This window comes from Nerophis ophidion, linkage group LG07 (assembly GCF_033978795.1).
Source record: "Nerophis ophidion isolate RoL-2023_Sa linkage group LG07, RoL_Noph_v1.0, whole genome shotgun sequence".
In the NCBI taxonomy this organism is placed as follows: Eukaryota; Metazoa; Chordata; class Actinopteri; order Syngnathiformes; family Syngnathidae; genus Nerophis; species Nerophis ophidion.
In genome coordinates this window covers 51,195,420-51,209,485 of record NC_084617.1, presented here as the reverse complement: position 1 = coordinate 51,209,485, position 14,066 = coordinate 51,195,420, and the positions used below count along the sequence as shown (strand labels likewise).

The 14,066-nt window shown below is 38.8% G+C and overlaps 1 protein-coding gene across 1 annotated transcript in view; it reads right to left on the bottom strand.

Moving 5' to 3' along the window:
- thbs4a (thrombospondin 4a) overlaps window positions 1-14,066 on the bottom strand; it is a 38,866-nt gene that overhangs the window by 14,832 nt on the left and 9,968 nt on the right. The window contains exons 5-11 of the mRNA XM_061906367.1: window positions 12,049-12,140; window positions 7,462-7,513; window positions 5,606-5,787; window positions 5,406-5,543; window positions 5,260-5,340; window positions 5,037-5,189; window positions 3,420-3,524 (exon numbers count right to left, since the gene is read on the bottom strand). Of these exons, the coding sequence (XP_061762351.1) occupies window positions 3,420-3,524; window positions 5,037-5,189; window positions 5,260-5,340; window positions 5,406-5,543; window positions 5,606-5,787; window positions 7,462-7,513; window positions 12,049-12,140 (803 nt within the window). The remainder of the gene's footprint in view (window positions 1-3,419; window positions 3,525-5,036; window positions 5,190-5,259; window positions 5,341-5,405; window positions 5,544-5,605; window positions 5,788-7,461; window positions 7,514-12,048; window positions 12,141-14,066) is intronic.

Genomic DNA, 14,066 nt, shown 5'->3' with positions numbered 1-14,066 from the left:
TGCTCCGTCACTGATAAGAAAAAAGTGGCTAATTTTTGCAAATACTCTTGATGGTAGGGGTGTCAAAATAATCAATTTTTGAATGATTCACAATTCTTATGTGTAATGATTCTTAATCAATTGAAAAAAACATCTACAATATTTTATATTTTTTTGATGTTTTATTTTTTACCAAATTCTTTGCTGTTCAGCCACCTAAGTAAATGTTTGGGTATTCTTTTTTCAAACAAAACTAGTTTTCTTTTAAGTGATGCAAACCCCGTTTTCATATGAGTTGGCAAATTGTGTTAGATGTAAATATAAACGGAATACAATGATTTGCAAATCATTTTCAACCCATATTAGGTTGAATATGCTACAAAGACAACATATTTGATGTTCAAACTGATAAACATTTTTTTTGTGCAAATAATCATTAACTTTAGAATTTCATGCCAGCACACGTGACAAAGAAATTGGGAAAGGTGGCAATAAATACTGATAAAGTTGAGGAATGCTCATCAAACACTTATATGGAACATCCCACAGGTGTGCAGGCTAATTGGGAACAGGTGGGTGCCATGATTGGGTATAAAAGCACCTTCCATGAAATGCTAAGTAAGTCACAAACAAGGATGGGGTGAGGGTCACCACCTTGTAAGCAAATTGTCGAACAGTTTTAGAACAACATTTCTCAACAAGCTATTGCAAGGAATTTAGGGATTTTACCATCTACAGTCCGTAAAATCATGAAAAAGTTCAGAGAATCTGGAGAATACCCTGCACGTAAGCGATAATATTACAGACTTTTGAACCCTCAGGCGGTACTGCATCAAAAACCGACGTCAGTGTATAAAGGATATCACCACATTGGCTCAGGAACACTTCATAAAACCACTGTCAGTAACTACAGTTGGTCGCTACATCTGTAAGTGCAAGTTAAAACTCTACTATGCAAAGCCAAACCCATTTATCAACAATATCCTGAAACGCCGCCGACTTGGCTGGACCCGAGCTCACCTAAGATGGACTGATGCAAAGTGAAAAGGTGTTCTGTGGTCTGACGAGTCCACATTTCAAATTATATTTGGAAACAGAGGACGTGGTGTCCTCCAGAAAAAAGAGGAAAATAACCATTTGGAGTGTTATAGGCGCAAAGCTCAAAAACCAGCATCTGTGATGGTATGGGGGTGTATTAGTGTCCAAGGCATGGGTAACTTACACATCTGTGAAGGCATCATTAATGCTGAAAAGTCCATATAGGTTTTGGAGCAACATATGTTGTCATCCACGCAACGTTATCATGGACGCCCCTGCTTATTTCAGCAAGACAAGTGTTACAACAGCGTGGCTTCGTTAAAAAAGAGTGCGGGTACTTTCCTGGCCCGCCTGCAGTCCAGACCTGTCTCCCATCGAAAATCTGTGGCGCATTATGAAGCATAAAATATGACAGCGGAGACCCCGGATTGATGAACGACTGAAGCTCTACATAAAACAAGAATGGGAAAAAATTCTACTTTTAAAGCATCAACAATTTGTTTCCTCAGTTCCCAAACGTTTATTGAGTGTTGTTAAAAGAAAAGGTGATGTAACACAGTGGTGAACATGCCCTTTCCCAACTACTTTGGCACGTGTTGCAGCCATGAAATTCAAAGTTAATTATTATTTGCAAAAAAAAATTAAGTTTATGAGTTTGAACATCAAATATTTTGTCTTTGTAGTGCATTCAATTGAATATGGGTTGTAAAGGATTTGCAAATCATTGTATTCCGTTTATATTTACATCTAACACAATTTCCAAACTCATATGGAAACGGGGTTTGTATGTAAATGTATCAGAGGTGTTTATCTATTTCAGCTATAGAACTGGCACACAATGTTATTTAAAAAAAATGTATTGATTTTTAATCTAGAATCGGTTCTGAATCTAAATGTCACTCCCTAGAATCGAATCTAATCTTGTGGTGGCCAAAGTATTTACAGCCCTATTTAGGGGTGTCCTGATCCAACATCAATACATATCACATCCCATATCAGCAAAAACACAACTATCGGATGATATCGGCATCCATCTATTTGTGCAAAGCTGGATAGTTTGGTTTAGCAGCTACACAACAGCTAAGCACACAATTGCACACAAGCAAGACATTTATAATAACTGCCCCTGATTAAACAATATTGCAGTGTAAAACAGCACATTTGTCTTATCACTTACACATACCAAGTCTCCAAAGCAGAAGTATATTAGAAAGTATCCAGTAACAAACGTGTCTGTGTCATTCAAATTACTGCGACATGATCTTACCCCAATGAATTCTTGTGGCCACAAGGTGTCGCCAAAAGCAATTAGCACTCACTTAAAGACATTGTAAGTCCATTCTCGACGGTTAAAATGAATAGTTAAGTGTTTTTTAATGCCTACCGTCACCTGATAAAGCCTTTTCTATATTCCACACTACATAATAATACAAATATATACTCTGATTTGTACTGTTATTGTATTGGCGTAACAGCGATGTCGACCAATACTCAGGACTTCCATATCGGCATCATATCAGTAGTGAAAAAGTTGTATCGGGACTAGGGATGGGAACCAATGTTTTATTTTTTTTTGAGACCTACTGAATCCCGCCGGTCCTACAACTTTTTCACAAATGCGCTAGCCTGATGCTTATTTACATTGTGTTTGCCAATGACATGCTACCAATGCTAATTGACAATTTTACAAGGTAGTTTTAACATCTTCAAATGTGTCCATGAAAACTACAAATCAGATGCATGTTGCAAACAAACAGCTGGTGCATGATAAGTACAATACTGATAGTATTAACACATTGTAGGGCGCAACAAAAAAACTATACACTACTGCCATCCTGGACTTGCAACTGTGATTATAACTTCATGTCATACTTGCAAATGATATTCAGAAATGTGATAATTAAAGAAGATACAACTGGATAGCAGTTATCATTATCAGCTATTTATTTTAAAATTTTGCATTAAAAACAATATTTTAACATAAAAAACAATTGATATTTATTACCACACACGAAAATACCAAAAATTTATAGCGTTTATTACCGGTATCAATCACCAAGAAGCGGTACTATATCGGTTCAAATGTTAATAAGCATCCTTAATCGGGACACCCCTAACTAATCCTTTACCGCCTCTGTGGCGTGCAGCGTCAGCATATCCCAGTCAGTTATATGACAACAACATTTGCACTTAAAAAATATTATTGTACAATTTATTTGCCCAATCATTCATTTTAGTGCAAAACATCTAAATTCAAGTGTCATTAAAAATGTTTATAAAAATTATTTCATTTAAATGAAATTTGTTTCGGGAGGAGCGGCCCTCTAAATAAAATTCTGCTTGGGGCCCCAGTTTAGTCAGGAGCGGCCCTGGGTAGGTATGAAATAGGAGACAGAACTAACCTTATTACAGTTGTTATCCTTGCACTCAAGAGTACTGTCAGGATATGCATCAATGTCTGTGTCTTTTCCACACTTGTAGCCGTTGCCTGCCCAGCCAACGCCACACTAAAACACACACACACACGCACGCACGCACGCACGCACGCACACACGCACGCACACACACACACACACACACACACACACACACACACACACACACACAAAGACAAAAGACGGCATGGACCTAGCATCAGTCCTTCCTCATAAAGTATTTAAAGGGGAACATTATCACAATTTCAGAAAGGTTAAAACCAATAAATATCAGTTCCCAGTGGCTTATTTTATTTTTCGAAGTTTTTTTCAAAATTTTACCCATCACGCAATATCCAGAAAAACGGCTTTAAAGTGCCTGATTTTAACCATCGTTAGACACACCCGTCCATTTTCCTGTGGCGTCACAGCGTGACATCACCACAAACAAAGATCACGGATAGCACAGAAAGGTATAGAATAGTAATTTGGATTCAGACTCGGATTTCAGCGGCGCAAGCAATTCAACAGATTACGCATATATTGAAACGGATGGTTGGAGTGTGGAGGCAGATAGCGAAAATGAAATTGAAGAAGAAACTGAAGCTACTGAGCCATATCACGACAGACAGCGGAACGGGAGGAAGCAAGGACGAATTCGGCGATCGCCTTCTAACCAACGATTGGTATGTGTTTGATTGGCATCAAATGTGGGTGGAGGGAAAGGCTGGATGCAAATATAGCTACAAATGAGGCATAATGATGCAATATGTACATTCAGCTAGCCTAAATAGCATGTTAGCATCAATTAACTGGCAGTCATGCCATGAGCAAATATGTCTGATTAGCACATAAGTTAATAACATCAACAAAACTCACCTTTGTGATTTCGTTGACTTTATCGTTGGAAATGCATGTGCTTTGAGTGTCGCAGGATATCCACACATCTCTGTGCCATCTCTGTCGTAGCATAGCTGTCGTCGGTAAAGTGTGGAGAACAAACGAGGGACTTTCGCATCTTTTGACCACTGGTGCAACTTGAATCCGTCGATTGGTATGTGTTTGTTTGGCATTAAATGTGGGTGGAGGGAAAGGCTGGATGCAAACATAGCTACAAATGAGGCATAATGATGCAATATGTACATACAGCTAGCCTAAATAGCATGTTAGCATCGATTAGCATGCCGTGACCATTGATATGTCTGATTAGCACACTCCACGTAAGTCAACTTGAATCCGTCTCTGTTCGTGTTGTTACACCCTCGGACAACACACCGACGAGGCATAATGTCTCCAAGGTACGGAAAACTGTCGAAAAAAACAAAATAACAGAGTTGATTTGACTTGGTGTGTAATGTGTTTGAGAAAATGGTGTATTGCTTCCTGTTGTGACATCACGGGTGAAAGGTCATCGCTCCGACAGCGAACAATTGAAAGGCCTTTAAATCGCCAAATTCACCCCTTTAGAGTTCGGAAATTGGTTAAAAAAAACATATGGTCTTTTTTCTGCAACATCAAGGTATATATTGACGCTTACATAGGTCTGGTGATAATGTTCCCCTTTAAGAATGGGCCGTAAAAGACACGATTCAATGCAGTCCTCACCACACAGCTGATGCTGCCGTCCATCTGCACGACACACTCGGCGTTGGCATCGCATGGGTTAGGCTGGCCATTAGGACACAGCCTGCTCCCCTGGCAGCCGCTCACCTGGTCCCCCGTGAAGCCATTTTTACAGTCCCCGCAGCGGAAGGAGCCCTAAAGATGAGAGTCCGTGTGGTCACTGGTCCTACAGTCCCATATGGTTTGGCTTGTTTTTCACTCTCACTATAATGTTGTAGCAGTGCGAGTTGGGGGTGCAGCCTCCGATCTCAGGTGGGTTCAGGCACTCGTCTATATCCTCACACACCTTAGAGAGCAGCAACAGTGATCATTTCTGCATAATTGACATTCTTCACATGCGGATGTGAACACCTGTTTGTCTGACTGAGCGTCGGATATTCCCATGCCGTTTATCTCCGGTCCTCTGTAGCCCAGAGGACATCTGCCACACCGGAACCCAGGTGCAGTGTTCTCACACCTCACACCGGAGAAACATGGGTCGAACTGGCACTGAGTGGCGACAAAGGTATCAGTGTCACTGCACACATTGCAGATGTTGCAGAACTCCGTACCTCGTCTATGTCGTCACAGTGCACACCATCGCCCGTGTAGCCGTCAGGACAGGGGGCACACTGGTAGCCCCCGGATGCAGACGGCAGACACATGTCCTGTCGGAAACACGTCCCAGGTGGGCAGGAAGGAGACCCGGTTTGGTCCACAGGTGGACCTGGATTGGTTGGATTTCCACTGAGACCTGTATGCAAGTAGAGGTCAAATTCCAAACAGGCTCGTTGGAGCATACGTGCAGAAACCTTGCTTTGTGCGCTCAGACTGTCTTCGGTACCAGTACCAAAATGTATTTCGATACTTTTTCAAATACAATGGAACACAACATTTTTTTATTATCAAATCTTATGTCTTCACATTTACCGTATTTCCTTCAATTGCCGTCGGGGCGCTAATTACTTTAAAACCTCTTCTCACTCCTGCACTTACCAAAGGCATGCGGTAAAAGTAAGCATGAGCTAATTATTTTAAAACCTCTTCTCACTCCGGCACTTACCAAAGGTATGCAGTAAACATTTGAGTGTGATGTAAGCTTGGACCTTAAATCCTACTGAATAGCTCTTAATCTTCTTCCCTTTATGCGATTTCAAATTACCGGTATTGAAATCAGCCTCCTCCATTTTGAAAATGAGGACAGGGGAAGTGTCACTCGTGACGTCACGAGTTCGACCAGGCTTTAATACTAAGCATGCGCTAATTATTTTGGGAAGCGAGTTTGACCCGGCAGTAATTCAAGGCAGGCGCATACTATATGCCCTGCGGCAATTCAAGGAAATAGGGTATCTTTTTTTCTTTTTTTTGTCAAAATGCGTTCATTCTGCCTCTGATAGCTTTACACCTTGTCTGCTTGTAAGTATGTGTGCATTGCCAACATAAAAATTAAACATTTTTCTTTTTGCGATCAAAGAATGATTTTGCTATAAAATAAGATTTCAGGCAAACCACTCTTTTAGTAGTAAGTAAACAATCAAAGGCTTCTAATTTGGCGGCTGACGTATGCAGTAACATATTGTGTCATTTCTCAATGTATTTTTTTGTCAAAATTATGAAGTACAAGCGGTAGAAAATTAATTATTAATCTACTTGTTCATTTACTGTTAATATCTTCTTATTTTCTGTTTAGACATGTTCTATCTGCACTTCTGTTAAAATGTAATAATTACTTATTCTTCTGTTGTTTGGATGCTTTACATGAGTTTTAGGTGATACCCAAATTTGGTATCAATCCGATACCAAGTACCTGGTACCTGCATTTCAGGTGAGAACGTAGCGATCTGTTCCAGTACAGTAAGCCGACTCATCAAGCTCTATTCTATGCACACACTCTGTGTTTTCTCCCCCTCCGTGTTCATTTGTTTTGTGTTCCCTTGTTGTCGTCCAGCAGCCTTTCTCCGTTTCCGCGTCACGAGCTGTGTCTCATCTCCCCGTATTCCCTTTGGTTCCCTGGCTGCCCCTTGGATCTCGACCTCCCGCCTGGACACGGACTTTGAGGCCTTGCCCCTGCCCTTGACCTCACGCCTGCCCACAGACTAACCCTAACCTCCACTACAGCTAATCTTTATATATAGTCATAGTCACACACCTCACACATTTTGGATTAGTTCACACACTGCATTGGTATTGTAATATATAATAAATATAGAGTGAACAACGTCCTCGCTGTATGTGCCATCTTCTTCCCCTGTACACACGTAACAATAATCATCAAAATGATATCAAAAGAAGGCTTGAAATATCTTGAGTTGCATGTTATGAGTCTATGTGATGTATTAGTTTAACCTTGTAAATCTAATTGCTGGAAAAAACATACCTTTGCACAATATAATTTTATTTTGTTTCATATGTGTGTTGTGCCACTTACCACATGCAAGACACTCTGCAATGGTGTTTCTCAAAAAATTGATCTCTTTAATCTGGAACACAAAAATAAATCATACTTTTTGTTGATAAGTAGATTAAAAACAAGTAATATTTGAAGAAAAGGGAAAAAAATTAAACAAAATGCGGATGTGTGGAGCCAAATTGTTATTTTGCGGTGAACAAAGTTTGGCTCCATGCCACGCCCACATCCTATGGCACAGTTTATCATCGCCCATCTGTCAAGAGTCTTACGTTTTAACCGCGTCTCTTGGAAAAATTTTTACATTTTGTATTTCAGGCTCCCAAAAATATCAATTTTTTTTTTTTTTTAATATATGAGTTTTCAAGCATGTTAAGAACCTCATGAATGCAATCAAAGTGGGAGGACAATAGTAAGGCCGTTGCAGCTGTTTCCTGCTTGGGCCCTAGTAAAATATAGATTTAAATACAACCTAAACCTATTCCAATGTTTAGCCATCAGAGTATGTTGTGGACTTTAATGATGATGTTCAATTTTAATATTTTATTTCAAATTCTTTCATACAGCCAGGACGAAATAAATTGGGAATTATCAATCCATCAATCAATGTTTACTTATATAGCCCTAAATCACTAGTGTCTCAAAGGGCTGCACAAACCACTACGACATCCTCGGTAGGCCCACATAAGGGCAAGGAAAACTCACACCCAGTGGGACGTCGGTGACAATAATGACCCAGTGGGACGTCGGTGACAATGATGACTATGAGAACCTTGGAGAAGAGGAAAGCAATGGATGTCGAGCGGGTCTAACATGATACTGTGAAAGATCGATCCATAATGGATCCAACACAGTCGCGAGAGCCCAGTCCAAAGCGGATCCAACACAGCAGCGAGAGTCCCGTTCACAGCGGAGCAAGCAGGAAAACATCCCAAGCGGAGGCGGATCAGCAGCGCAGAGATGTCCCCAGCCGATACACAGGCAAGCAGTACATGGCCACCGGATCGGACCGGACCCCCTCCACAAGGGAGAGTGGGACATAGAAGAAAAAGAAAAGAAACGGCAGATCAACTGGTCTAAAAAGGGAGTCTATTTAAAGGCTAGAGTGTACGAATGAGTTTTAAGGTGAGACTTAAATGCTTCTACTGAGGTGGCATCTCAAACTGTTACCGGGAGGGCATTCCAGAGTACTGGAGCCCGAAATGAAAAAGCTCTATAGCCCGCAGACTTTTTTTGGGCTTTGGGAATCACTAATAAGCCGGAGTCCTTTGAACGCAGATTTCTTGCCGGGACATATGGTACAATACAATCGGCAAGATAGGATGGAGCTAGACCGTGTCAAACTCGTTTGCACTTGCACTTGCATGGCTTAATCTTTGAGACAAGCATATGCTACTTACTATACGTAAGTAGTAAAACCTTAAAGTCACATCTTAAGTGCACAGGAAGCCAGTGCAGGTGAGCCAGTACAGGCGTAATGTGATCAAACTTTCTTGTTCTTGTCAAAAGTCTAGCAGCCGCATTTTGTACCAACTGTAATCTTTTAATGCTAGACATGGGGAGACCCGAAAATAATACGTTACAGTAATCGAGGCGAGACGTAACAAACGCATGGATAATGATCTCAGCGTCTTTAGTGGACAGAATGGAGCGAATTTTAGCGATATTACGGAGATGAAAGAAGGCCGTTTTAGTAACGCTTTTAATGTGTGCCTCAAAGGAGAGAGTTGGGTCGAAGATAATACCCAGATTCTTTACCGTGTCGCCTTGTTTAATTGTTTGGTTGTCAAATGTTAGAGTTGTATTATTAAATAGAGGTCGGTGTCTAGCAGGACCGATAATCAGCATTTCCGTTTTTTTGGCGTTGAGTTGCAAAATGTTAGCGGACATCCATTGTTTAATTTCATTAAGACACGCCTCCAGCTGACTACAATCCGGCGTGTTGGTCAGCTTTAGGGGCATGTAGAGTTGGGTGTCATCAGCATAACAGTGAAAGCTAACACCGTATTTGCGTATTAGGGAATTAGGGAATTGCGTATTAGAATTAGGGAATTAATAGTTTATAAAAAAAAAATGAATGCATACTTTTTTTTGGGCTCATATCCTAAATGGAAATTGCAAACATGTTTTTTATTTTATTCTAACCCAAAGGTGTCAAAATCGTTTTCACTGAGGGCCACATCGCAGTTCTGTTTGACCCCAGAGGGCCTCTTTTAACAGTGAATACTATTATTATACAATTTTTAATTAGTAGAATTTTTTTCAATGAAAATGTAAAAATATGTGGTAAGTTGCAATTATTTCACCTCAAATGTAGTGTATATTACTGTAAATGCAAAAACATTACTGCTGTTTTTATGGTAAAGCTCAGTTGATAGAATTTTACTGTACATTAGTGTTTTTACTGTAAATAAAAAACTGCAATTTTACAGTAAAATGTTGCCAGTTTGTTTTTTGTTTTTTTACTGCGAATCAACAACTGTCAATTTTTCAGTGTACAACAGTAAATACCAAACGGGCATCACAGTTTTCTACAGTAAAAAAAAGTACTGTTTTTTTATTTTATTTTAGGAAAAATGCTGTAAAAACCATAGTAAATTTCACAATTTTACCATGAAATAGTGCGGTATAGCTCGGTTGGTAGAGTGGCCGTGCCAGCAACTTGAGTGTTCCGGGTTCGATTCCCGCTTCCGCCATCCTAGTCACTGCCGTTGTGTCCTTGGGCAAGATACTTTACCCACCTGCTCCCGGTGCCACCCACACTGGTTTAGATATTGGGATTCACTATGTGAAAGCGCTTTGAGTCACTGGAGAAGAGTGCTATATAATTCACTTCACATCAAATCTATTGCTACTTTTACATTGCACAATTTGATGGATAACATCTTTAAAATCATTATTATTAGTATTTATGTCTATTTAAAAAAATGGTTTGAATGTATGATAATATATATTTGCATCATTAGACAATATTTGTGTTAACATAATTTGCTATGACATGAAGTACATACATTTTTTTTCTTCCAAATTAGAAAGAAAGAATACATTTAGTAAGAAAAGTTACAGTACTTTATTGATACATATTATTTCCAGGCTTTCAAGGGCCAAATAAAATGAAGTGGTGGGCCACACCCTTGGGCTTTGAGTTTGACACACCCTTTGTCTTTGAGTTTCACACCTGTGTTCTAACCCTTTAAATGCCCATTCGACTTAATCATTTCAGTTTATTTTGTTTAAAAAAAAAATGCTTAAAATTAGTCATCATAAATAGATATCTAATTCGAAGCAGTAAATATGACAAAATGTACAGTGTTTCTCCAAAATTAAAACCCTGAAATTAGAAACAGCAACAATTAATTAGATTAGTTTTAACACTAATCTTATGTATATATTCACCCCTGTAAATGCAGCCCTTTAACATTTACTATATGGATGATAACGAGATGGCTTTTTTGCCGATATCCGATATTCCGATATTGTCCAGCTCTTAATTACCGATATCAACTGATACGATATATACAGTCGTGGAATTATCACATTATTATGCCTAATTTTGTTGTGATGCCCTGCTGAATGCATTAAACAATGTAACAAGGTTTTCCAAAATAAATCAACTCAAATTATGGAAAAAAAAATGCCAACATGGCACTGCCATATTTATTATTGAAGTCACAAAGTGCATTATTTTTTATTTTAAATGCCTCAAAACAGCAGCTTCGAATTTGGGAAATACTCTCCCTGAGAGATCATGAGGAGGTTGAGGTGGGCGGCGTTAGGGGAGCAGGGTTGAGGTGGGGTGGGGGGGAGAGGCAGTGTATATTGTAATGTCCCGGAAGAGTTAGTGCTGCAAGGGGTTCTGGGTATTTGTTCTGTTGTGTCACGGTGTGGATGTTCTCCTTGTCGTTCTTGTTTGGTGTGGGTTCACAGTGTGGTGCATATTTGTAACTTTGTTAAAGTTCTTTATATGGCCACCATCAGTGTAACCCGTATGGCTGTTGACCAACTATGCTTTGCATTCACTTGTATGTGTGAAAAGCCGTAAATATTATGTGACCGGGCTGGCACGCAAAGGCAGTGACTTAGCCCTACGCCCTTGTACACAGCGGCGTTTTAAAAAGTCATAAATTTTACTTTTTGAAACAGATAATTTCGGATGTTACACTTTAATGCATTTATCGGCCGATAATAATGGCAGTCCGATATTATCAGACATCGCTAACGATAACTAATTTTATCCACGTTTTTCAAAATAAGAAAAACCAACATATCGGATTGGCATTCAAAGGGTTAAAATAAAAGTAGAAAAAATATGAATCCAAATATGTTCATGCACATTTTTTGCACACTTTTAAGTCCTCTGTTGTTAATAAATGTGGTGGTTTCGCAATGCCTTAAAAAAACTAATTGTTCCAGCAACTCAGCATCTTGTTTTTTTATGACAAGCTGTTGCTTTTCTTGCATGCGTTTCCTCCAAAGTAATCACACTCCTCACCTTTAATACCAAGTCAACACACATGAACTTAAAGGGTGTTTACATATTTCTATACCCACACATTCTGCGTATGTTTCATGCGACACATTCTATGCCAGACATACACAACAAGTTACCTGCTCGTTGAGCAGCGCCTTCATCTCAGCCACCATGACCCTTAACTCCTGCATTGTGGTCTGCTCCTGAGCGCCCCTGCCTGCCTGGAAACCTGAGAACATGACACACAGAACGCCATGACACCATGTATCTTTTTGCCTAATTACATACAGTGTAGGGTTGTCCAGGTACCAATATTTTGGTACCGGTACCAAAATGTATTTTGATACTTTTCTAAATAGAGGGGGACCCAAAAATAATGGCATTGTTTGCTTTATTTTAACAAAAAATCTTAGGGTACATTAAAAATATGTTTCTTATTGCAATTGTGTCCTTAAATGAAATAGTGAACATACTAGACAACTTGTCCTTTAGTATTATGTTAAAAAACAAAGGCTCCTAATTAGTCTGCTGACGTATGCAGTAACATATTGTGTCATTTACTATTCTATTATTTTATCAACATTATGTGGGACAAAGTGTAAAAATTGATTATTAATCTACTTGTTCATTTACTGTTTATATATGGTTATTTTCTGTTTCAACATGTTCTATCTACACTTCTGTTTAATAATCACTTATTCTTCTGTTGTTTGATACTTTACATTAGTTTTGGATGATACCACAAGTTTAGGTATCGATCCGATACCAAGTAGTTACAGGATCATACATTGGTCATATTCTGGCTGACCATATTCTGAAATCCAAAAAAGAGGACACATATATGCGTGCCAAGGCCGGGACTCGGTGAAAATTTGCCAATGATACTCAAACTTGCTTAATAAATAATATATTCATTTAAATAAAGCATTTTTTCTCCTATGTTGACAGCAGTGTTGGCGCTAGGAACTTTTAAAAATGGGGTCCCAGGGACCCCATCAAGTCATAAAAATGTAGTCCCTTAGTAAATTTTTATGGTACCACTTTTTTGTAAGCGTTTTGAAAAAAAAAAGATAAACGAATGCATTATCCTGTTATATCTGACATTCCATGTTGTATTTTGGAAAAAGGTTGTCATAAACGTTACTTCATCCATTAAAAAAAATAATTAAAAAAAGAAAACAAATTTGTATGCATATGTAAAATGTATTCAGTTATAAACATTCATTCACTTTCTTCTTTTCTTCATGGATCTGAACTTTACCGCTGCTGGTAGTTTTTTTCAGTTTTTATTTAATAAGTTGTACGTGTATTTATTTCAGTATAAAAGTGTAAAAAGTGTTTTGCTTGGGTCATGAAATGATGATAATGGTGTGCCAGGGCATACATACATTTTATGTTTAACACTAAAATCTCTGGAGTCTACATCAACTTCTTATCTATCCCTCATTTCAAAATGTTTTAGTTCTTTTTATGTTGTTTGTTTTCCGCCCTTTTTTTGTCAAACAAAACTATGTTTTTAATGGCAAATGCACAAATAATGCAAAATCTTCCACCAAAAATATTTTTCAAAGTGGAATGTTTCATGTGATATAATGGGAACCTTGGATTGGTCAATAATTCATAATAACATTGATTTTGATTCAATATTATGTTTTGAGCAATGCTATCAGTCAACATCGCAACTTTTTCTAAATTACATTTCACCTCTAAACTTTTTTTTTCACTTTTGTTTTGTTTTTGTTTATTTTAATACTATTTTTAGAATGTGCCATGGGCCTTTAAAACATTAGCTGCGGGCCGCAAATGGCCTCCAGGGCACACTTTTGACACCCCTAATTCTGATAAATCTATCATAAAAAGCGGAGCCTGGTGACACATGCGCGTTTATCATAACTCTCTTGCTCTCTTTGTCCCTCCCTCACGAATGCTGCTGCGTGCGCACACACCTTCACAACTTGTTTTGTTTTTAACCCCTTCTTAACCTTCGTACATCGAAAATACCGTACACACAACCCTAACTCAAAATACCGGTCTTTTGAGGCATTTAAGAAATTCCGCCCAGACAGCCCCCGCAAAAGAGGACATGTCCGGGGATAAGAGGACGTATGGTCAGTCTACATATTCAAAGTCCTGATGTGTCCAAAGTCGTATTTCC